The sequence below is a fragment of the Ranitomeya variabilis genome, chromosome 4, assembly GCF_051348905.1.
Source record: "Ranitomeya variabilis isolate aRanVar5 chromosome 4, aRanVar5.hap1, whole genome shotgun sequence".
NCBI lineage: Eukaryota > Metazoa > Chordata > Amphibia > Anura > Dendrobatidae > Ranitomeya > Ranitomeya variabilis.
Window position 1 is genome coordinate 16,363,095 of NC_135235.1, and position 24,728 is coordinate 16,387,822.

Genomic DNA, 24,728 nt, shown 5'->3' on the forward strand with positions numbered 1-24,728 from the left:
GGCTCTTGAACCAAGATTTGACGGACCCTTCCAAGTCCTGTTGACAACACCTACATCAGTCAAGCTTGAAGGAAAGGCATCATGGATACATGCAAGCCATTGCAAAAGAGCAGTATAAAACTCATGATATTGATGTTAATAGTATTAACCACAACGAAGGCATGGGAAAGACTAAATTCTCTAACCCCTTTGAACAATAGATTCGTACAACATCATAGAAAATTAGTGCATGATTTGTTAAATAATATGCAACCTTTGGCAGATTGTTGGATCTGTACCCATTCACCAGTATCAGCTACAAGTATACCTTTTCTAGCAGTTCCCGTGTCAGCAGAAGAAATATTCGCTTGGCCTGATTGTTCAGACAAACTGGCCAACAACCAAACTGGTAATACTAGGCTGTGGAATACTACAATCGCCATACCAATTGTGGGATGGGTAGAATTTCCTTGGTGGCAGGGTAATCTCTCAGGGAGTAATACACATCTACAATATTTAGCATTCAGGGGAGGAAAATGGGTACCTAGAGATAAGACTAGATTAACTGATTTAGGACAGGTCCCCACAGAAAATCTACAGCTCAGTTTCAGTACAACCGTCCCTTCCTCTGATGCTTTTAAACCTGTAGTATTGGAAAGATACATACATAATAGAAAATGGGAACATTCTGAGTTGTTCCCCCAAGGTGATGCAAACAGTTGTACAAGTAAGCCAGGGAACCTGATTTGTAATGAATCCGATGAGTATGTCAAAGGAATGCCTGTATGTGGGAATCCCGCAGCCGGGTACTGTAGTCCTTTGGGACAAAAACCCTCTTGGTGTATGCTTCAGAATGTATCTAGTTTTGTGGATTTGGCTCATAGATTGGTATTACAGCACTCAGCTTTATGGGATCTGCCTGAAGGTACATTTTGGATATGCGGAGAAGGAGCATATAAATGGCTTCCCGTAGGTATAAAGGGTACTTGTACATTAGGACGCCTAACCCCGGCTACTTTCATAATTTCAAATAAACAAGTGAATATGCAAGCCGTGCCCAAGCACACACTGTATAAAAGAGCTGCAGACAATTCACCACGTCCTTCGGGAAGGCCACATATAGTACAGATGGGAATTTCTAACAAAATTGCTAGTACCATTTTTATTTATCCTATGTTAACACAAATGTGGGATAAATTAGTTAGAGCCACGGATTATCTAGATGATCAAATTTGGGATATATTGGATATACTAAACACTAGTATAGCTGTACAGAATCAGCTTATAATAGTCATCAACCAACATACTCTGGTATTGGATTACCTAACTGCCTCACAAGGGGGTATGTGTCAAATCATTGGACCCACCTGCTGTCATTATATAGACCCGAATAGTATTATGAGTATGACATTTAAATTAAAAGACGTACAACGGCTCAGAGATCAGTATGACAAAGACAATGACCAGAACAAGGATAGCTGGTGGTCTGATACCTTCTCATTTCTTAACCCAGCCAACTGGTTCAGAGGGATCAGTGGGTGGATTGCTGGGATTATGCAGAGCATAATACATATAGCTATAATTATTGTAATTATATATGTATTATTCAAGATTGTGCTCAAGGGTATCTCAGTATGCACAGATAAATTTTGTGTAATAGATGCAAGAGTATAAATTTTCTTCTTTATTCTTATGTTATCCTCTAGTGATTCTAATTAATATTACCGTACTAATTTTTGTTTTTATATTTTAGTATACTGCTAAAGAAGAAAATAATTTGCGATAGAAGAATTACTACTAGATTTGATTCTCTTATTAAAATATAAGCGTATATATGTGTAATACCAAAAATAAAGGCTTTGTCTTTGGCCCTGTGGTAATATATAAAAAGAATATGTCAAAGGGGGGAATTGTAGAGATCAGACTGAACCAAAGAATCCATTTTGTCTTCCTCCTGAGAAATCTGATAGATACAGCAAGAAGTATATTTCTGCAAACTTGACATCTTCTTTGTTTTGTTAGTAATCACGCGCGCATTCCTCCTTGAAATTGTAGCTTTTTTATCCACATACCAAATAATTGTAACTCTACACTAGAATAGACTTGCTTTGTAAGTGATTATGAAATATGAGCGCTTATGCGCATGTCTGAAAAATGTCTAAACTTTTTATCTATATAAAGAAGGGATCGTGCCCAGTGAGGAGAGGCGTGCTCTGAGGCCATCCCTATGTATGAACACACAACCTTTGTGCTGCGTGTCATTTATTTGGATCCCATCCAGGAAGCCAGGGACGGAGAGGACTCAACAACCGCAACATCTAAGGGGTTAAAAACCTTGGTTGGTGACAACCGCAATCGAGGCTGAAGCAACAAGGTGTCAGCTATAGTGTACAGCTGCTGCATTTTCACCCGACAGGGGATGCTATTGTCTAATTTGTGAGGTCAGTTAAAAGACGTACTGTTGGTCACTAAAGGGGTTAACCTAGTACTGGCTCTCTGCTCTCCTTATCTGAGCTTGACAGCTGCATAGAAATACATCATACTGTCATGCTCAGGTTAGAAGAGGTGTCAGTCCATTTAGAGCAATGCCATGATTGCGTGTTATACAGCAGTCTGTCTCTGCCCTTAAAGTGCCATTCCAGTGTTGAAGAAAACAACAACACTGGAATGGTGCTTAAATAAGGTTTCCCGGTGTGTGTGATGTAATGATACATTTCTGATCTCCTGGTCTAACCTCCTGCGTGATTATGAAGTGCTGTGAGTAAAGCACAGATATGGCTCGCACTCTATGGGGAGAGGTGTTTTACAGTCACAACACATGCATGGAGAGCCCAACAAGCAGGCTCTCCATGCATGTGTTGTGACTGTCACACAGCAGCGACACACGCAGCTGCGGTGCCGAACAGCTGATTATCGGGAGCTCCAGGTATCCAGGTTCCCGTGGCAGCTATTCGGATAAGCACGTATCCAAAGCTATTCTATCAACACTAGTGAGGACCTAAATCCTGGGATCAGTAGATTGGAGAATATTTACCACGTGCAGGTCACTTTTATCCTAGCCACCCCATTCATTTTCTGTGGCTATGGGAAAAAGCCAAGCACATCACTTAACAGCCCCATAGGTAACAGCGGTCAAGTATGCACACTGCCGCTCCATTCTAATGGGGATGAAAGTGACCCTTTCTGCTGCTTGGTGCGTATCCCAACGATCAGACCCCCGCCGTTCAACAAGTTACCACCTAACGTATAGATGATTCCTGGTTTTCACCAGACAACCCCTTTAAGGAACAACATTTGCATAATTGTGAAAGTTTACTTTAAATATTCACAAACACACACTATATATCTGTATTCATTATTTGACAGTTACCAGAGAATAGATACCAAATGTAGAGTACACATAATATTTTACATGAGGGCCACTGAGTGACACAATGATCCCGGTGTAGTATTGTGACATCGTATGATTGTGGGGTTGCTCTGTGACCTGAGACTTACTAACACATAACCATTGCAAAAAATCCAACACATGCAGCCCGTGACTTTGGGTGTTTTTCAGCAAAATTGCAGCCCTACAATATCTGCACCTCAGCAAATCATGCAAAAAATTTTCATTGCCTGATTTGTCTTGGAATTGTTGCCAAAGGATCAAAGTGACTGTGTAGCCGTAGCCTAAGCTTTTTTTATTTATTTCATTATGTGACTTGTATTTATACTTTCAATCTTCACAGACTGATCAATTCCTTTTTCTTCTATGAAGGCAAGACTTAGCGTTTAAAGATGCAAGACAGGTTAGTCATTACATTATTTTAATATTTCATTTTTCTAATTATGGGAAAGGTGACAACGAGATTGTATTGTTTTAGTTATTTTGGGGCGATAGTATAGTGGACTAGATCTGCATTTCTACAGTGCAAACCTCCAAATCCCCAACTGAATGTCCCTCAATCATACAAGTACAAGGAAAAATTCTGTCTGCATCTGTGCAAAGGACACAGCTTAAAGGGAATCTGTCACTCCAAAAATGGCCTATAAACTAAGGCCACCGGCATCAGGGGCTTACCTACAGCATTCTGTAAGGCTGTAGATAAGCCCCCGATGTATCCTGAAAGATAAGAAAAACAGGCTATATTATACTCACCCAGGGGCGTTCCGCTGCGGTCCTGCCCGATGGGCGTCGTGGTCTGGGTCCGGCGCCTCACATCTTCATACGATCACGTCCTCTTCTTGCCCCGGCTCCTGCACAGGCGTACTGATTTGCCCTGTTGAGGGAAGAGCAAAGTACTGCAGTGCACAGGCGCCAGGCCTCACTGACCTTTCCCGGCGCCTGCGCACTGCAGTACTTTGCTCTGCCCTCAACAGGGCAGACAAAGTACACCTGCGCAGGAGCCGCGGCAAGAAGACAAGAGGACAACATCGTATGAAGATGGGAGGCGCCGGACCGCGACGCCCATCGGATCGGACCATAGCGAGACCGCCACTGGGTGAGTATAATATAACCTGTTTTTCTTATCCTTCAGGATACATCGGGGGCTTATCTACAGCATTACAGAATGCTGTAGATAAGCCCTGATGTCGGTGGCCTTAGTTTATAGGTAGTGATGAGCAAGTGTACTCTTTGCTCGGATTTTCCCAAGCACGCTCTCATGACCTCCGAGTATTTATGACTGCTCAGAAATTTAGTTTTCATCCCGGCAGCTGAATGCTTTACAGATACTAGTCTGCTTGATTACATGTGGGGATTCACTAGCAACCAGGCAACCCCCACATGTACTTAGGCTGGCTACTAGCTGTAAATCATTCAGCTGCTGCGATGAAAACTAAATCTCCAAGCAGTCATAAATACTCGGAGGTTACCCGAGCGTGCTGGGGGAAAACCCGAGCAAAGAGTACACTCGCTCATCACTATTTATAGGCCATTTTTGGGGTGACAGATTCAGATTCCCTTTAACCTCCTGAGAATACATGAATGACATAGTTACATCCCATATGCACAATTAGTATATGGAATGGATTGAGGGGACACCATCAAATGACTACGATCTCAGCAGTTTAACCTATTAGATGCTAATTATCACATCAGTTAGATCCGAGAGCTGCTACTGCGCAGGCGCGGGCGGCGCCATCTTGGAGGAGGAAATTTTTTTTCTCCAGCAAGATGGCACCGCCTACGTAATAACAGCTATCCGATCTCTATACACACCGAAATTGATTTTTTTTTTTTTGTACTTGCTCAATAACATCAAGAATAGTTATTAACTGGACACTAAACATGCGATTATGCTGCAGCGCAGGTGCCTGCCTGCAGAAGCGTTTTTTTCTTTTCTTCAGTATGTACACGTATTCATTGTGCAAACTAGAGGCAGGTCACTGAGGAATGACAGGTCACTGTCTGCATTAATCAGAGCACCACATATAGAACCCCCCCCCAGGCTCGCTCCAGGGCACGGGCATATCATTAAACTAAAAACTGAAAATAAAGACTAAGAAACCACCACAAGATGGATTTCATCAACCAAGCTATCATTGTAATCAGTATAACGGCGCAGACCTGACACTGTAGGTTACTGTGCACAATCCTGCTGACAGGTTCCCTTTAAGAAGCACGTTCCACATTATTAAGCAGACACAGGTGTCAAGTAGTGTCTGAAAGAAAAAGGATCTGAACACTGACGAAAAGCATCGAATAATGCAATTCCTTGGACAAGGTATGAAAACATTATATATTTCACGAAAACTTAGAGTAATCTGCGTTTTGATTTTTATTTCATAACTTAATTGTACACATAAAAATAAGAAGCGTTGGTATATATCTCATGAGAGAAATCTTCTTTTTCCCTCCAGGACTGATAATTCATTCTCAAAATTCTGAATTCTGGGAAAAAAAGTATTTATTTGATGAAGCTAGACTTTTATATTACTGAGATGGCATCTCATCAGTAGCAACTTTAATCTATGTAGGCGGAGGGAGGATGAGCTCTTCCGCTAGCTCCTCCAATCTACATGGAATCTTATCCGCAATAACTTCCATCTCCTATCGCAGAAATATAAAAATCTGTCTTCACTGAACACAGATTTTACCCCAGAGGTAAGAATGTTGATAATGATCAATCCTGGAAGAGAAATGAGCCATTTCTCTGATAAGAGATATTGCAAACCTTCTTACTTTCACGTGTAAAATTGATGTATGAAATACAAATTAAAACAACAGTTATGCTTTAAGCATGATCATCATACTGTGAAGAGATTTGTGCCTGATAAAACGCACAGGCGGGTCTGTGCAGATATAGGCATAATGAGGAAAGTTTCTGCTAGCCAAATTCATTGGATTATGGCCATGTTCATTCAGTATTTGGTCAGTATTTTTTATCATTATTTAGAAGCCAAAATCAGGAGCGGAATAAAGTAAAAGTATAATAGAAACACATCACCACTTCTGCATTTTCACCGATTTCTGGTTTTGGCTTACAAATACTGATGTGAAATACCAAATAATGAATGTGTGAACATGAACTAAGAGAGCAGCTGCTTAAATACCATTACAAAGCAGAAAACGGGTATATGAAACTGCAGGTGCCTCTGAAGTCCCGCAAACAAAGGTGTAGGATCCGACAGAGCATACATGTCAAACTGTTCGGCGGGTCAACTATAATTACATTGCGAGACAACCTGAGAAAATTTCAAATGTCTACTAGAGCTGGCCTGCAGGTAGACAGCGCATGCTTCTACTACCAGTTCAGCTTTTCCAGTGTAGCAATGCTCCCTGGTTACTGCCAAGCTTTTTACAACACGCCTCATAGTAACGCACACCCAGCTATGACTCACTTCCTGACCAGCATTCACCTGAGCAGGAAGTTCCCTCCTCTTCTACTTATATCAGCACGCACTCCCATTCTCCTCTACAAGCCGGGCACAGGTAGCACTCATGCAATGATTTAAAGGGAACCTGTCACCCCCCCAGGCGTTTTTAACTAAAAGAGCCACCTTGTGCAGCAGTAATGCTGCATTCTGACAAGGTGGCTCTTTTAGTTCTGGGTGCTGTAACTGCTGAAATAATCCGTTTTGTAATTTGTCCCAAATACCTTTCTTCAGTCCTGGAGGCAGGCGTTTCCCCCCCTGCTGCAGACGCCACGCAGCCGTCACGCAGCCTGTGAATCCCAGCCCCGTAGTATGAATAAATAAGAAGACACTGCGGGGCTGGGATTCACAGGCAGGGTGTCCGCACAGTCGCAGTCAGCTGGACTGCATATGATGACAGACGGGCAGCACTCACTGCGCCTGCCCAAAGCAGGAGAAAAGAGCGCAGGCGCCGGATCATTTCAAAACAGCGCTGAGGAGAAGATTTGAGTGACGGCTGTGTGGCGTCTGCAGCAGGGGGGAAAGGCCTGCCTCCTTGACTGAAGACAAGGTATTTAGGACAAATTACAAAACGGATTATTTCTGCAGTTACAGCACCCAGAACTAAAAGAGCCACCTTGTCAGAATGCAGCATTACTGCTGCACAAGGTGGCTCTTTTAGTTAAAACCGCCTGGGGGGGGGGTGACAGGTTCCCTTCAATACAGATTGAAATAACCACAAATGGAGATGAATGACCTGGGAAGGGTATGTGGTCTAATCCAAAAAGGTGTAAAGGGGAAAAGCCCCACTAGAAATGAACCCTCTCTAGTGGGTCAATAAATCTTTTATTGTACTACATTAAAATAGTTATTTTATAGTGTAATGAATTAAAATAACAATCCTAATTTTCCATAAGTAGATTTGATTATATACATACAGTATATCAAATCTCACCTATTTATGTCAAATTAGGATTGTCATTTTAATTCATTATCTTATCACTGTATTATCAGCAGGAGATTATTATTAGATGACTGGTAACACTGCTGCCAAGTAGTCAAGCATATTCTTGAGCTCTGTATTACCCCACCCACACCACTGATTGTACATGGACAGAAAGCTGCCAATCAGTGGTGTGGGTGGGGTTATAAAGAGCTCATTATATACAGAGCTCATTGTGCAAATAACTGCTAGATCTGCAGCAAATAAAGCAGAGATTTTATCAAAATTATATCAAGCAACTCAGTAAGTGATACATAGCTTGGATCAGGGTCTTTTCCACCATGCTATGCTGCCTTTAGATGGCAACAGATTCCCTTTAAGCTTTGCTTGTTCCAAATTCAATGTTTAAGCAAAACAAGTTTGTTTTCATATGACAAGGTTTACAGTTATATTTGCTGATAAGAAAAAAACTTCCTCAATTGTAGACATTTTGTTAATAAATATTAAAGTTGGCTCGCAGCGTTGTTAAATTTTTTAATTTTGGCCATTGTGCATTTGAGTTTGACATCCCTTGGTATTGGTGCATAGACCTACTTTTCGGCCACCCCTAAACAGCACTCACAAGTAGAAACAGTTGCAGTGGCTCAGACATACATGAACACTAATTTTAAACAGTCTAATTTACAGATTATGCTGTGCAATCCCAGATGGTCCAGATTGATGGAGTAGTGGATGGTTTGTGGACGGCAGCCATGTCCCAACAAGGCTGTGACAGCAGCAGAGAGGTGGTGTTTTGTGGAGAGAGCTGGTAGCCCCTTTAGGGTCCCGAAGGTATGAAAATGACCTCGGCAAAGTGTATAGAGTTTCTGAGTGATCACTTTCTTCCAAAGTACAAAAAGAAGAACCGTGCCATCCATAGCAAACTTCTATTCATGGATGACAATACCCCATCTCATGCTGCAAAGAAACCTCTGAGTCATTGGCTGCAATGGGCATAAAAAGAGAGAAGCTCATGTGCGACCACCATCCTCCCTTAACCTTATCCCTTGAAAACATTTGGAGTATCCTCAAGCAAAAGATCTATGAGGGCAGGAGGACGTTCACATCAGAACAGCAGCTCTGGAGGCGATTGTGACATCCTGCAAAGAAGTTCAAGCAGAAACTCTCCAAAAACTCACAAGTTCAATGGATTCAATAATTGTAAAGGGGATAACAAAGAAGGGTCCCATATTACATGTAACTTGGCCTGTTTTTGATTGAAAAAGCTTTTGATCTCAGTAAATGTAAACTCTTAATGCTTAATTCAACAAATGACCATTTTCAATTCTTTGCAGCCTATAAAATGTTTGGAAACTCTTGTACAGAAGAATTTGGTGCATTTAGATTTTTTTTTTTTTTAAGAAATCCTTTCATCATTGAGAAGTTGATCCAATAAAATGTGATTTATCCTCTATCAATTGAAGATTTGAACATTATGGTGACTCATTTCCATTAACCCCTTCCCGACCTGTGACGCCACGTAGGCGTCATGAAAGTCGGTGCCAATCCGACCTGTTACGCCTATGTGGCGTCATGGAGGGATCGCGTCCCTGCAGATCGGGTGAAAGAGTTAACTGTAATTTCACCCGATCTGCAGGGACAGGGGGAGTGGTACTTCAGCCCAGGATGGTGGCTTTGCCCCCATGTGGCTACGATCGCTCTGATTGGCTGTTGCATTTTCAACAGCCAATCAGAGCAATTTGTAATATTTCACCTATGAAATTTGGTTAAATATTACAATCCAGCCATGGCCGATGCTGCAATATCATCGGCCATGGCTGGAGACCGCGATCTGACCTCCCCACCGACTGACAGCGGCGATCTGCCTCCGCTGTCAGTCTTTGCTCCCCTCCATTCAATGCTCTGCTGCCCTCTGCTGCTTTCCTCTCTCCTCTCCCCTCCGGTGCCCCCCCCGCTGTCCGATCCCACCCCCCGTACCGCTGGAGTCCTGGGAGTTCCGTTCGGCATCTTCGATGGGCGCCGCCATCTTCCAAAATGGCGGGCGCATGCGCAGTGCGCCCGCCGAATCTGCCGGCAGGCAGATTCGTTACAGGTACATTTTGATCACTGTGATAAAACCTATCACAGTGATCAAAATAAAAAAAATAGTAAATAAAGCCCCCCCTTATCACCCCCATAGGTAGGGAAAATAATTAAATAAATAAAATATATTTATTTTTATTTTTCCACTAGGGTTAGGGTTAGAACTAGGGCTAGGGTTAGGGTTGCAATTAGGGTTAGAATTAGGCTATGTGTACACGGTGCTGATTTGGCTGCGAATCCGCAGCGGATTGGCCGCTGCGGATTCGTAGCAGTTTTCCATCACGCTTACAGTACCATGTAAACCTATGGAAAACCAAATCCGCTGTGCCCATGGTGCGGAAAATACCGCGCGGAAACGCGTTGTATTTTCCGCAACATGTCAATTCTTTGTGTGGATTCCGCAATGTTTTACACCTGTTCCTCAATAGGAAAACACTGGAAATCCGCAGTAAATCCGCAAGTAAAACGCAGTGCGTTTCACCTGCGGATTTTTCAAAAACGGTACGGAAAAATCCACACACGAATCTGTAATGTGGGCACATAGCCTTAGGGTTAGGGCTGGAACTAGAGTTAGGGTTGGAATTAGGGTTAAGATTAGGGTTAGGGGTGTGTTGAGGTTAGGGTTAGGCTTGTGGTTAGGGTTATGGTTGGGGTTGGGATTAGGGTTGGTTGTGTGTTGGGGTTAGGGTTGGGATTTGGGTTAGGGTTGGGATTAGGGTTAGGGGTGTGTTGGGGTTAGGGTTGTGATTAGGGGTGTGTTGGGGTTAGGGTTGTGATTACGGTTATGGTTAGAGTTAGGGGTGTGTTGGGGTTAGTGGTGGAGTTAGAATTGAGGGGTTTCCACTGTTTAGGCACATCAGGGGGTCTCCAATCACGACATGGCGCCACCATTGATTCCAGCCAATCTTGCATTCAAAAAGTCAAATGGTGCTCCCTCCCTTCCGAGCCCCGACGTGTGCCGAAACAGTGGTTTACCCCCACATGTGGGATATCAGGGTACTCAGGAAAAATTGTACAACAATTTTGAGGGTCTAATTTCTCCTGTTACGCTTGGAAAAATAAAAAAAATGGGGGCTAAAAAATTATTTTTGTGGGGGAAAAAAAAGATTTTTTATTTTCACGGCTCTGCGTTATAAACTTCTGTGAAGCACTTGGGGGTTCAAAGTGCTCACCACACATCTAGATAAGTTCCTTGGGGGCTCTAGTTTCCAAAATGGGGTCAATTGTGGGGGGTTTCTACTGTTTAGGCACATCAGGGGCTCTGCCAACGTAACATGACGCCCGCAGACCATTCCATCAAAGTCTGCATTCCAAAACATCACTACTTCCCTTCTGAGCTCTGCCATGCGCCCAAATAGTGGTTTACCCCCACATATGGGTGGGGTATGAGCATACTCAGGACAAACTGGACAACAACGTTTGGGGTCCAATTTCTCCTGCTACCCTTGTGAAAATAAAAAAATTGTGGGCTAAAAAATAATTTTTGAGCAAAGAAAAATGATTTTTTTTTATTTTCATAGCTCTGCGTTATAAACTTCTGTGAAGCACTTGGGGGTTCAAAGTGCTCATCACACATCTAGATGAGTTCCTTGGGGGGTCTAGTTTCCAAAATGGTGTCACTTGTGGGGGAGTTCAAATGTTTAGGCACACAGGGGCTCTCCAAATGCGACATGGTGACCGCTAACGATTGGAGCTAATTTTTCATTCAAAAAGTCAAATGGCGCTCCTTCCCTTCGGAGCCTTGCCGTGTGCCCAAACAGTGGTTTACCCCCACATGTGAGGTATCGGTGTACTCAGGAGAAATTGCCCAACACATTTTAAGATCCATTTTATCCTGTAGTCCATGAGAAAATTAAAAAATTGAGGCTAAAGGAATTTTTTTGTGAAAAAAAAAAAAAAAGTACTTTTTCATTTTTACGGATCAATTTGTGAAGCACCTGGGGGTTGAAAGTGCTCACTATGCATCTAGATAAGTTCCTTGGGGGCGCCTAGTTTCCAAAATGGGGTCACTTGTGGGGGAGCTCCAATCTTTAGGCACACAGGGGCTCTCCAAACGCGACATGGTGTCCGCTAAAGATTGGAGCCAATTTTTCATTCAAAAAGTAAAATGGCGCTCCTTTCCTTCCGAGCCCTGTCGTGCGCCCAAACAGTGATTCCTCCCCACATATGGGGTATCGGCGTACTCAGGACAAATTGTACAACTTTCGGGTTCCAGTTTATCCTTTTACCATTGGGAAAATAAAAAATGTGACTAAAAAGTTAAATGTTAATTTTTTCCTTCCATGTTGCTTCGGCTGCTGTGAAGCACCTGAAGGGTTAATAAACTTCTTGAATGTGGTTTTGAGCACCTTGAGGGGTGCAGTTTTTAGAATGGTGTCACTTTTGGGTATTTTCAGCCATATAGACCCCTCAAACTGACTTCAAATGTGAGGTGGTCCCTAAAAAAATGGTTTTGTAAATTTTGTTGTAAAAATGAGAAATCGCTGATCAAATTTTAACCCTTGTAACGTCCAAAAAAAAACTACATTTGTTTCCAAAATTATGCTGATGTAAAGTAGACATGTGGATAATGTTATTTATTAACTATTTTGTGTCACAACTCTCTGGTTTAACAGAATAAAAATTCAAAATTTGAAAATTGCAAAATTTTCAAAATTTTCGCCAAATTTCAGGGTTTTTTTCACAAATAAATGCAAAAATTATCAACCTAAATTTATCACTAACATGAAGCTTAATATGTCACGAAAAAACAGTCTCAGAATCGCTAGGATCCGTTGAAGCGTTCTTGAGTTATTACCTCTTAAAGGGACACTGGTCAGAATTGCAAAAAATGGCCAGGTCATTAAGGTCAAAATAGGTTGGGTCATGAAGGGGTTAACCATTTAGGAAAATCACAGAGAAATAGTATTCACGGTCTATGGGGCTGCCCGAAACAGCTTCACTTTTGTAATTGCACTTTTCATGATGGGCAGTGCAGGGCTTGTACATTTGTTTGATATTGGTAAAACAAAATTGATGTGCAGTCAAGTCCCCAATTACCAGCATGCACTCTGAAACTCCATATTGGTGAGCAATAAATAGTAAGTGGCACATGAACTTTCAGAGTAAAATACAATAGATATACAAATAACTAGTATTTGTGCGCACAAGTGAATCATGAGCTGACTACATAATTGAGTGGTACACAATAATAATAATAATCTTTATTTATATAGCGCCAACATATTCCGCAGCACTTTACAATTAAGTGGGGACATATACAGACAAATTCAATACAAGTTAAGACAATTTAAACAGTGACATTAGGGGTGAGGTCCCTGCTCGCAAGCTTACAATCTACATGGAAATGGGGGGACAGCTCTCCAGCGACCACACAACGACTTACCAACGATCACGGCCAGGTCGTATCGCTGGTCGTGATCGTTGGTAAATCGTTTTGTGTAACGGTACCCTAAGAGTCTTAGCAGTTTCAAAGGTGAGAAAAGGTCGGATTCTGGAGATGTTTTTAAGATGTAGGTGACAAGAGCGAGTGAGTGATCGGATATAGGGAGTAAAGGAATGTTCGGAGTCGAATATGACCCCAAGACAGCGGGCATGCTGCTTGGGAGTTATGGTTGAACCCTCCAGAGTAATTTCGATGTTGGGAAGAGTGAGGTTAGTAGAAGGGAGAAACACAAGAAGTTCCGTTTTGGAGAGATTTAGTTTCAGATAGAGGGAGGACATGATGTTAGAGGACAGACAATCCTTGGTATTTTGAATTAGGGTAGGGGTGATGACGGGAAGAAGTGTATAATTGGGTGTCATCAGCATAGAGATGATACTGGAACCCAAATCTGCTGATTGTTTGTCCAATAGGGGCCGTGTATAGAGAGAAGAGGAGGGGGCCTAGGACTGAGCCCTGCGGAACCCCAATAGTAAGGGGACGAGGAGAGGAAGAGGAGCCGGCAAAGGATACAGTGAAGGAGCGGTCAGAGAGGTAGGAGGACAACCAGGAGACGGCTGTTTCCTTGAGGCCTATAGAGCGGAGCATAGTGAGAAGGAGCTGGTGATCCACAGTGTCAAATGCAGCAGAGAGATCCAGGAGAATCAGCAGGGAGCAATGACCTTTGGATTTAGCTGTTATTAGATCATTACACATGATGTAACACTTTTGTGACAACGCTAAACCACAAAATCAAAGGAACAAGTTAGGGATAGCATGTTATTGACCAACAAAGCCAGACTCTATGAAGTATTAATATTACTTCAAGGGAATCTCTCAGAATGATCGACCAGTCGTCGCCCCAAACTATTTATCGTAATGCTCTTTGAAACATAATGTCATCCACACCTTTACTGATGCAATCTGTTGCTCTCAGACTCCAGTGTGTGTGCATCATGTGAGAGCAGCGTTTGTGTGCATGGCAGGTTGTCAGTCAAAAAGTGTTGGTGAGTAATGACAGCATGGTCATGTGTAGTGAGTGGTGACTGTTACATCTAGCTTACTGCAGTGCCCAAATAAATGGAAAGGAGTGGTCGCAGGGAGAATATAACTTTATTTTCTCCCAGTAACTGTGGCTCCAGTAAGGCAGCAAGCATGATTACTCACTATTTACTTGCAGATTATCCCTATATCTGCAGGTAAATCGTGTTTCTGGAGATGACCAGTTCTTTTTCTAGTGCTCTGGGCATCCTAAAGCACTTCACAGTCTCTGACTCCACGCTTCTATTGCCAGCTCAACCCCACCTTCCTCTGCTAGATTGACAGTGACACTGAGCTGGGAACATGGGAGGCGGAGGCTTGGGAGGTGCTTTGGCACACCCAGAGTACTTAAAGGGGTATTCCCATCTCCAAGATCCTATCCCATATGTGGTAGGTGTAATAATAATAATAATATTAGCAAATTCCTCCGATTAGAAGTGTAATATAGTTTTTGTGATTCGCTATGTCTTTTTCCTGTTTTGAAGGGCATCGCAGGACCTTAGGTATCCATAATTACGACCACTAGCAACCAGTTAACTGTCACTACATCTGTGGTCGTAACCATAGATGCCTTAGGTCCTGCAATGTTGGCACATGAGGAAAGAGACATAACGAGTCAGAAAAACTATACTACATTTCTAATTGGAGATATTTGCTAATAATAGTAAAAATAAACCTACTACGTATTGCATAGGATCTTGGAGATCGGAATACCCCTTTAACCTTTATTTGCGTATGAATTAAAATGGTGATTTTTTTTTTTCAGCCAGATACCAACAGATTGCATCAGTAAGGGTATGGCTAATATAATTTTTCAGAAAGTCACATGACTATAAACAGTTTGGAGAGGATATATCATTCTGACAAATTCCCTTTATCATTAACTATAAACAATGCTTCCCTCCTTCCCTTTTTGGGACTCTTAGGGTATGTGTACACGTTGTGGATTTTGATGCGTTGTGCACACAATGTTAATTAATGGGAAATACAAAAACGCTGTGCACATGCTGCAGAAAAAAGCGTGCGGAATCACTGTGGGGTTTTTTTCCGCAGCATGTTAATTCTTTGTGCGGAAATGCAGCGTTTCTGCACCCATTGACTATACATTGAGTAAGGCAAATCCGCACATCAAAAAATGCATATCAATCCGCATCAATTCCGCATGAAATCCGCAAGCATTTTGGTCTGCGTTTTCTGCCAAGAGATTCAGATTCTGTGAGGAAAATTCCACAGGCCAGTCCGCAACGTGTGCACATACCCTTACTGCCAGGTTTGCACATAGATTACAACTGATCACAGGCTGAAATCTAACAGCAAATACCAACAGCATCATTTGTTTTTCTGACTATGAATATGGATATTAGGATAGATTAACAAAGCCAGTCAGATAAAGTAATAACTTATTTTACCCAGAGGCTTGATCAACAGTTTGGTTGTAACTACTTATATAATGAAAAATGCCTTAGTGATTGTTTATAGAATGCAGCCATATGTTGTGAAATGAGATTTTATTAGAGAGGTTTTTGGGAGGGTGCAAAGAAGTAGTTTAATGCTGGCACTATTGTCTGGCCTATTATAGGTGAAGGAAGCCAAGTCTGTATGCTGTAATAATGATGTCTAATTTTGCCAGGTTATGATGTGAACTGCTAGTAAATCTAGTATGGTGTATAGATGCCTGTATTAGAGAAAACTGGTTGTAAAATATGACTGTTAAACCTGTCACCTTTTATTCATGCTTCATTCCACTTCTTTGGCTTAAGCTGTCTTCATGTCTTGTTTTTTTGCTTTGCTTTAGTTTTTTATTTTTATTGGTCATCCGAACTCTGTGCAGGACATTGAGAGAGGGCAGTGATCAGCGACTGACCCTCCCCTCTGCCTCCTCCCGGCTGGGAGCTTGGACAACAAAGCCGTTCCTGCTGATGCGTCCACTTTACATGCACTTGATTCTGAGTTGTTGTTGTTTTTCTTTTTTTTTTGCTGTTGATTCACAATGTCCAAAGGTACAACGGCCAGCAAAAACAAAAAAAGTGTCTCTTTTATGCGTCTTTATGAGCAAAAGATGGCAAAAACTGAAGCTTTACAAATTCAATTTAATTTTAAAGTGCTGCGGAATATGTTGGTGCTATATAAGTACAATTATTATTTTGTTGTGTGATTTAGCGACTATAAGTAAAATAACAGGAGGTGGTTGTGAGTTGAGGGTGCAGTTGCATACTGTCTTCAGAACTGCCAGTATAAACATGCCACAAGGTTTCATTTTACTTTGCAGGGAGGAGGACATGAAAGTAAATGTTTGGGAAGGTTTATTTAACCCCTTAACGACCACTGATATACCTTTTAACGGTGGCAGTTAAGGGTACTTATTCCTCAGCGACAATTTTTTAACAGCGCAGCTAAATAAGAATATAGCGCCCCCTGCATCGGAAAATCTCTGGGGTCTCAGCTACGGGGGTAGATGAGACCCCGGGGAACATGATTCGAGTCTCTTTTGACCGTCCCCAATGTTGCGGTCGACCACAAAAAAAGAAAAAAAGGCCGATTTCCCATTTATTTCTCTCTTCTTTGATATGATCTAGCATACCAGAGGAGAGAGAAATAGGGTCCCCCAAGACCCCCCGGTACCTCCGGGTTTGTCCCCCAGCCCTCAGCGTCGTCTTCCGTGAAGAAAATGGCGGGTGCATGTGCAGTGCACCTGCCGAGATCTGCCCACCAGCACCCAGCAACAATAGATTTTTCCTATTGATTCATTTTCATAGGGTCTACCACAGTGATCAAAATAAAAAAAATAGTATATCAAAACCCTCTTTATCACCCAAATAATAAAACAAAAATATGTATTTTTTTTTCCCGTTAGGGTTGGGGCTAGGGTTAGAGCTTAGGTTAGGGTTTGGCTAGGGTTAGGGTTGGGTTAGAGTTGGGGATAGGGTTAGGGTTGGGGATGTGTTGGGGTTAGAGTTGGGGTTAGGGTTATGGTTGGGGTTAGGGGTGTGTTGGGTTAGGGTTGGGGTTAGAGTTGCTTTAGGGTTGGAGTTAGAATTGTTTTTTTTCACTGTTTAGGTACATTAAGGGGTCTCCAAACACGACATGGTGCCCTCCATTGATTCCAGCCAATTTTGTGTTCAAAAAGTCAAACGGTGCTCCCTCCCTTCCAAGCCCTTCCATGCACCCAAACAGTGGCTTTTCCCCCCATACAGGGTATCTGTGTGCTCAGGAGAAATTGCACAGCAAATTTTGTGGTCTATTTTCTCTTGTTACCCTTGTGAAAATAAATAAGTTTGGGTCTAAAGTAGATTTTTTGTGAAAAAAAGTAAAATGTTCATTTTTTCCTTCCACATTGCTTTAGTTCTTGTGAAAGTCTCAAATTTCTTGAAAGTGGTTTTGAGTACCTTGAGGGGTGCAGTTTTTAGAATGGGGTCACTTTTGGGTACTTTCTGTCATATTGACTACCCCAAACTCACTGCAAATGTGAGGTGTTCCCTAAAAAAAATGGTTTTGTAAATTTCGTTGGAAAAATAAGAAATCGCTGGTCAACCTTTTAACCCTTATAACGTCCTAGCAAAAAAAATTATGTTTCCAAAATTGTGCTGATGTAAAGAAGATATGTGGGAAATGTTATAACTATTTTTTCGATGTGACTGATTTAAGGGCACAAAAATTAAAAATTTTAAAATTGCAAAATTTTCTAAATTTTTGCTATATTTCCGTTTTTTTCATGAATAAACGCAAGTCATATCAAAGATATTTTACCGCTAACATGAAGTATAATATGTCACGAGAAATCACTCTCAGAATCAGTGGGATCCGTTGAAGCGTTCCAGAGCTATAACCTCATAAAGTGACAGTAGTCAGAATTGTAAAAATTGGCTTGGTCATAAAGTACAAAATCGGCTCTCACTAAGGGGTTTAATAAAAAATCTCTTACATTTTTTTTATATGTTTTTCAACACTTTACTTTTTTGTCTATGTTCTTTTGCTTTGCTCAGTTCATTGCTATTTGGGCTTTGTTCCAAGTACTGTTCAGATTCACCATCAGGATTTTCGCCACTTTCAAATACAAGTTTATCGCATAATGTGCTGCATGGAGCAGGTATGAACCGAACTGGAATCTGCTGTGTTGCACGTAGTGAATAAAGTGCTTGTTCATCTATACAAATTTTCAAAAACAAAGTGTCCAGAATGTCTAAAGAGCCTCTATGACCAGTCTGCTGCCGCCTTATGTAAGAAATCAGTGGGCTGGTGATTTTTCTAACTATAACTTATCAAAACTTCCCAGAAATGTCACTAATCTATCCCTAAAAGACCCTACAATCTAGCAAAAGTAGGGCTCAAATTTTCAAGTTGTGGGATCCTAGCATGCAGTGCGGGATCCTCGCAACACTCCGTGGCTTTTCTCGTGGGGATCGAGAACCCTACATTTTTTTTAATAACCTCATATTATTGTTACTTAGTTGGTTTGTGAATGAATCACACAGAGAAGTTTGTTATGCATGAAAAATCTTTTTATTAAAATAATTATTAAACATAATTCAGAATATTTTTTTTTTCATAAAACAAAAGTGAAGAAAACTTGTGACAGATCTTTAGAGTCCAATCGTTTTACAAGCCATAAGTTAAATAAACATGATTTCATAAGCCTTAATAAATTGATCCTCTGGTCCAGTTAAAGTATGATTTACCAATCGTAACCTCAGCATTTTAGGGGTGTTAAAGTCCCTAATATCTGTAAATAATACTTTTAGAGAAGCGTTCAGAAAGGCACTAATGTACAGAATTGAAGACTTGCCCAGACATACATAAGAAAATTAGGCAGTAGCAATCAAGAATCTGCCCATCATAGCAGCAAAACATAAGCCTCTTATTGGGATTGTTGGCACCAATATTAAACCATTGGGATCTTTTTTTTTTTTTTTAACCACAATACTGTAAAATGAGTAAAAAAAAAAACTATGCAAAAATAGGTAACACACTGCCCCCCAGTGTCCATAATACCAATTACCATCATCAGGCTTTAGTTGTAATATCACTTTAATTCATTCTTCATTTTTGAATTTTTTTTTTATGTGTTCAGTGTATCCCAATCCATTTCACATGGATTCAAGTGATTAAACCAAAGGATTATTAAATGTTAAGATGATCCAAATATATTTTCTCATTAGGATGTATAGTTGTACTAAAAAAAAAAAAAAAAAAGTGCTGTGTGACATATAATGTAGCTGCTATTCATTGTGCACGATCAACTGTCATATCCTTTTGACAACTTTGAGATGGCAAACATTTTTGTTCTGCATTTCTTATTTAGTAATCTTGGAGAAATTTGAGCTTTTACTCACTGGCGCTTACTAAGCTGCCTTTACTGTAGTCTCTGCTATGATTGTAGACAATCACACAGGAGCAGTGCTTATTAGAATTGTGCAGGAATAGATATCGCAAAGATTCACTTATTCCAGATAATCACAGTTTTTTCTTTATTTTACTTTTTTTTACATTTTTTACTGTATTTTTTTTTTTTTAGTTTCCCTAGAGAACATTAACCTGCTGGAGAACCAGGATGGCATTGACAGGGGTATGTAGCAGGCCCTCAGCTGCTTTCGTAACCTCCGATGCAGGGGACCGATGAGCACGTGTAGTGGAGATCGGGCTATATAAATGCCACTGTCAGTGATTAACAATGGCATTTAAATGGTTAAACTGCAACAATCGATGTTCACACCCATCAACGCTTTTACAGGCAGATACCGGCTATGTATTACAACTGGCATCTGCCCAGAATTGACTGGACTCCGCTCCTGAGCCCGATTCACACATGCGCACCATTACTGTGACGTATATATGTACAGCCGGGTGCCCAGAAGGGTTAAAGTAAAATAGACATTTGCGGTACATGTAGGATTGGACAATATTGTATTTTATGATCCTGTGTCTTTTATGTTACTTTATTTGTTTACAGTCATTATGTCTGTAGTCAGCCACCTGCCCACAGCTCCATAATCTGTAATCATATGCAGCTTTTTACTTGTACCATTCTTTGGCAGATGAAGGTGATCATTCACAAGGAATCTGTCACATCAGTCAAAGTTTGCTGTATGGGAAAATCTGTCAGTTTGTGACTCACTCCAGCATCAGGCTTCTTTTATGATAACAGCTGACTGCTTACATAATTTCAGCAATTGGGCTTTTATTTATTAGACAGACATGCACTTGCACAATATAGATAACAATGATTCATAACAGAAATACAAAATTGCATATGTTGTATAACGTGAATTTCATTTAGATGTACCAACTTTTTTTTTTTCGAAGACTTTTTTCATGCAGAGCACACATACAAAATTTGGCACCTTCTACTCAAGTTAAAGGGAACTTGTCAGCAGCATCGTGCTGAGTAACCTACAGACAGTGTCAGGTTGGCGCCGTTACACTGATTAAAAAGATATCTGGGTTGTTGAAATCCGTCTTGTTGTTGTTTAATCTTTTAATTTTCAGTTTTCATCTGTATGGCTTCTAACAGGTCACTGATCCCTCAGTAACCTTCCCCCTATTTTACATAATACTATATATATTGGAAAAAATGACTTGCAGCTGGCGGTACTTGCGTTGCAGCATGATTGCATGTGTCATGTGCAGTTCATTCTTGTTTATCATGTAATAAATTCATCAGAAAAAAGGATCTGAAAATGGCGCCAGCCGCAACTGCACAGTAGCAGCTATCAGAGATCTGATAGCTGCTACTGCGCAGGCAGCGCTTTCTTGCTAGAGAAAAAGAAAATTGCTCCTCCAAGATGGTGGCACCTGGGCAGTTGCAGCTATCGGCCATAGCTGGTACTGCACAGGTGCCGGCGGCGCCATCTTGGAGGAGGATTTTTTTTTTCACTAGCAAGATTGTGGCCCCTGCACAGTAGCAGCTATCGGATTGTCAATTTCTACTACTGCGCAGGCGCAGCCGGTGCCATTTTTAGATACTTTATTTTTCTGATGAATGTATTTATTGCATGATATAAAGAATGAACTGCACGTTACACATTCGATGATGCTGCAACGCAGGAATTGCACACCTAATCAGTGCACCACATGAAGACCCCCCCCCTACAGGTCGCCCCAAAACACGAGCATATCATTAACTCAAAACTGAAAATAAAGATTAAACAACAACCACAAGATGGATTTCATCACCAGGTATCATAGTAATCAGTATAACGGCAGCAAGACACTGTCAGTAGGTTACTGAGCACAATCCTGCTGATAGGCTCCCTATAACTGCAGCTGTGTACCAATGTAAGCAGAGACTCCTCCTAGTGGTGGCTACAAGAAAGGCTCTAATTAATTTATGGCTGTTTTCTTTCAGAAAAATGTGTAGTCTTAGGTGCTTCTTCCTTTTATTGGTAGATTCATGTTCTCTTAACTCAATAAAGCAACTTTACTATACTGCAATTATTCAGGACATGCTCTCATAGTAAAGCTCAGCAGTAATCTATATCACTCCTCTTACCAGTGCTGCTCCACATGTAGTAAATCTTAATTCAGAAAAACTAAATACTGAGCAGTAAATTACAGTAACACAGAAAAATATATAAAATTTATATAAATATTCTTCGTATTTTGCTTTTTTAGATTCACATTATAAATAGGCAAAGTTAAAAACCTTGTTAAAATTGTAATATCCTATATACATATTGACCAGAGAGCTTAACAAAACACGTTGGAGTGGCTGATATGCTCATATCAGAAGTGAGATTGACTGCATTTCAGGGAAGGAATGCTAAGGATTGTCCTTAGGAATTAAATATTTTTATTAAATAAAACTCATATCACACAGGATGTTTCTAGTAAGTGGCGAAAAAATGCTCAGTGCGATGCGGCGTAAACTGTACATACACGTTCATTCACTCTCTAACAATGTAGTCCAGGGTTTTGTATGAAGTGTCAAGGAGATTAATGGTTTGCAAAGAGACTGCTAGAAAACATTATAGACCACAATCACTGTTTATACTGGCCAGTGTTCTATTACCGTCATTCCCTCTATTCCACTTTCTTAGAATAACTGCTTAAGTTATAGAAAAATAGTGCATTGAACTAATTCAGGCAATTTCACACTTCTGGACTTAATTATGCAGGTATATGTTTAGCTTTTTTGGACTTGGGAGTGTCCGGTTAATGTGTCCTCAGTAGTATTTATTTTTTTTTTTTAATACATTATTTCTAGTGCATAGATTTATTTTAGACTCTGAGCAAAATTGTGGTGCTTCTAAAAAAAAAATAAAAAAAAAAAATTCCACTCTTGTGGATCCAGCCCGGCTCTGCACTAAGTGTATGGCTATTCATAGATGTCATCACTGGAGTTCCAGAATGTGGACTCATAAGTGGCCATCTTCATTAAACAACATCTTTAAAATAAAAATCTGTGTGGGTAAACTTCTAAGATATAATGGAGTTTGTAACTGGAAATGAGTTGTTTCATTTCTAGTTCTCCCAACATAACTTTTCTGTCTGCTATATACGAGCCTCACCTTCCCTTTTTTCTATGTAAAAGCTGCTCATCTTGGCTTATGCAAAATGAAAGCTCTGTCATCTTATCAATAGCCTTTCCATCCTAATGAGAAATAGGTGAATGGGAGAGCAGCCAGATCTATATTCATCTAAGAACCAATGTGAAAACTAATATTTAAGCACATTTTGTTTCTCTTATGATATATTATCCTGTTACCTTCTTGTTATTTAACCATCATTTATTTTGACAGGAGCAGCTATGCTAAACCTGTCAGTGCGGTCCAGCTACTACATGTGAAATATAGTACTAGTTCTTATTTAGTCTGTCCGGTACCATGGACTAGTGATTTCTACATCTAGATACTTTGTAGCTATGTCTTTGTAAATGACCTTATCTATAATATCATCATTTCTGACAAATTAGCATTGTACTTTTCTCAGCAGTGTGCATTATACATACTTTACATTTTGGTTATACCATGTTATGTTAAACTGGTTATTTTCGGTTCAGTAGACTACTTAGTCTAAGTTCAGAAACATAAATTGATAAGTCTACATAATAAGTCTTTCAAAGTAAAAACTAATTACAGCAGTAAAACAGTGCATTGCTATTCCGCTGGATACTGAAAATCCGATAGTAAAGTGACAGTAGCGTATAGTATTAGTGTTGCTTCAGTTATATTAGAGACATTGAAACATCTGAATTCAGTTGACATCACTTGTCATGCATTTTTGCTCCTTGGTACTGGTCATAATAATACATTATAATTTGTATGAACTAAAATTCTATAAGAAAAAAAATCCCTGAGAAAATCAGAATCTTATAAAATATTCTTCATAGTAAAATATGCATTTACAAAAGGCACACGGGCTCATTTCAGCATATGAGAGCCAATTTATGCAAGGCACGATGCTTATAATAATTAAACCCACCCATTTTATAGGCAAAAGCTTAATGTATACTATTACCCATTTATATTGCAAAAAAAATCCCATAAAATCAAAGGATAATTTATCATTTCTTGTGGCATTTTGTATTTCTTAAATAAAATTTGCATTTTTGTAAGAGGGCAAGAGAAATAGTCCCAGTCTTGGGTCTGGCTTGATTTTACTATTTTGAGTGCATATATATAACCTTCCTTACTTAAACCCATCATCTGAAGAAATTTATATGTGACCAGTGATTCAGAGCCAGCAAATTGGAGTTAGAGTTTTTTGTTCTCCACAATGTACTAACATGCTGACGTGCACATCTTTTTTCCGTGACTTTCTTCTTCTTATTTCCAACTATTCATGCGACCTGTATCACGTGGTAATGTCCATACAGTCCATAACCATGATTCTTCCACACCAGGATGGTAGGCGAACTTTTCAAGGTTTACTTTTTTGAAACTGAGGAACAATCCCAATATCCTCATGCGGCGCAGTAGTTTCCTTGTCATTCATATCTGAGCCTTCTTGAGCCAACCTTGACAAATAATTCTGCGTGAAAAGTAAAAACATAAGTTTTCACATCAGTATAAAATGATTGCAAGAATGTTTATACAGTACTATAACATTAATCAGTTCAAGGCCAGATTATTCTCCCCCATTCTTGACTTGCACATTGAATTTTTCATTCATATATGTGGTTTTAAGAGCTTTTACATTTTTTCTCTTTCAGTTATTCAAATATTTTTTAAAGTAATTTGTATTTTTGGATCTTTGAGATTTTGGCAATATAGGAAAATGTAAAAAAAAAAAATAACTTCATGTTTTTATTCTAACAGTATGAATGTGTGTATGTGTAAAATATATACTTTCCGATCACTGGGGGTTTGACCACTGTGACTGCCACTGATGCCAAGAACCATGTGTGAATGGTGGAGTGCATGTGCACATGAATAACCACTACTCCATTCACGACGGAGTATTTAGAGCCTCAATTCTCGGGATCAGTGG

General features: G+C 40.3%; 1 protein-coding gene and 1 long non-coding RNA gene across 6 annotated transcripts in view; one reads left to right on the top strand and one right to left on the bottom strand.

Annotated features, from left to right (window-relative positions):
• LOC143769459 (uncharacterized) overlaps positions 1–24,728 on the top strand; it is a 171,140-nt gene that overhangs the window by 6,994 nt on the left and 139,418 nt on the right. For 4 of the 5 annotated variants that reach the window (XR_013214405.1, XR_013214403.1, XR_013214402.1 and 1 more), the window contains exons 2-3: positions 3,711–3,770; positions 5,569–5,687. This is a non-coding gene — a long non-coding RNA (uncharacterized LOC143769459). Of the gene's footprint in view, positions 1–3,710; positions 3,771–5,568; positions 5,688–13,696; positions 13,810–24,728 lie in introns of those variants that run through there. The other variant, XR_013214404.1, reaches the window with a different exon arrangement.
• The window catches only part of RBM20 (RNA binding motif protein 20), a 171,491-nt gene continuing 166,567 nt past the window's right edge, over positions 19,805–24,728 (bottom strand). The window contains exon 14 of the mRNA XM_077258045.1: positions 19,805–24,269. Within this exon, the coding sequence (XP_077114160.1) occupies positions 24,159–24,269 (111 nt within the window). The 3' untranslated portion in view covers positions 19,805–24,158. The remainder of the gene's footprint in view (positions 24,270–24,728) is intronic.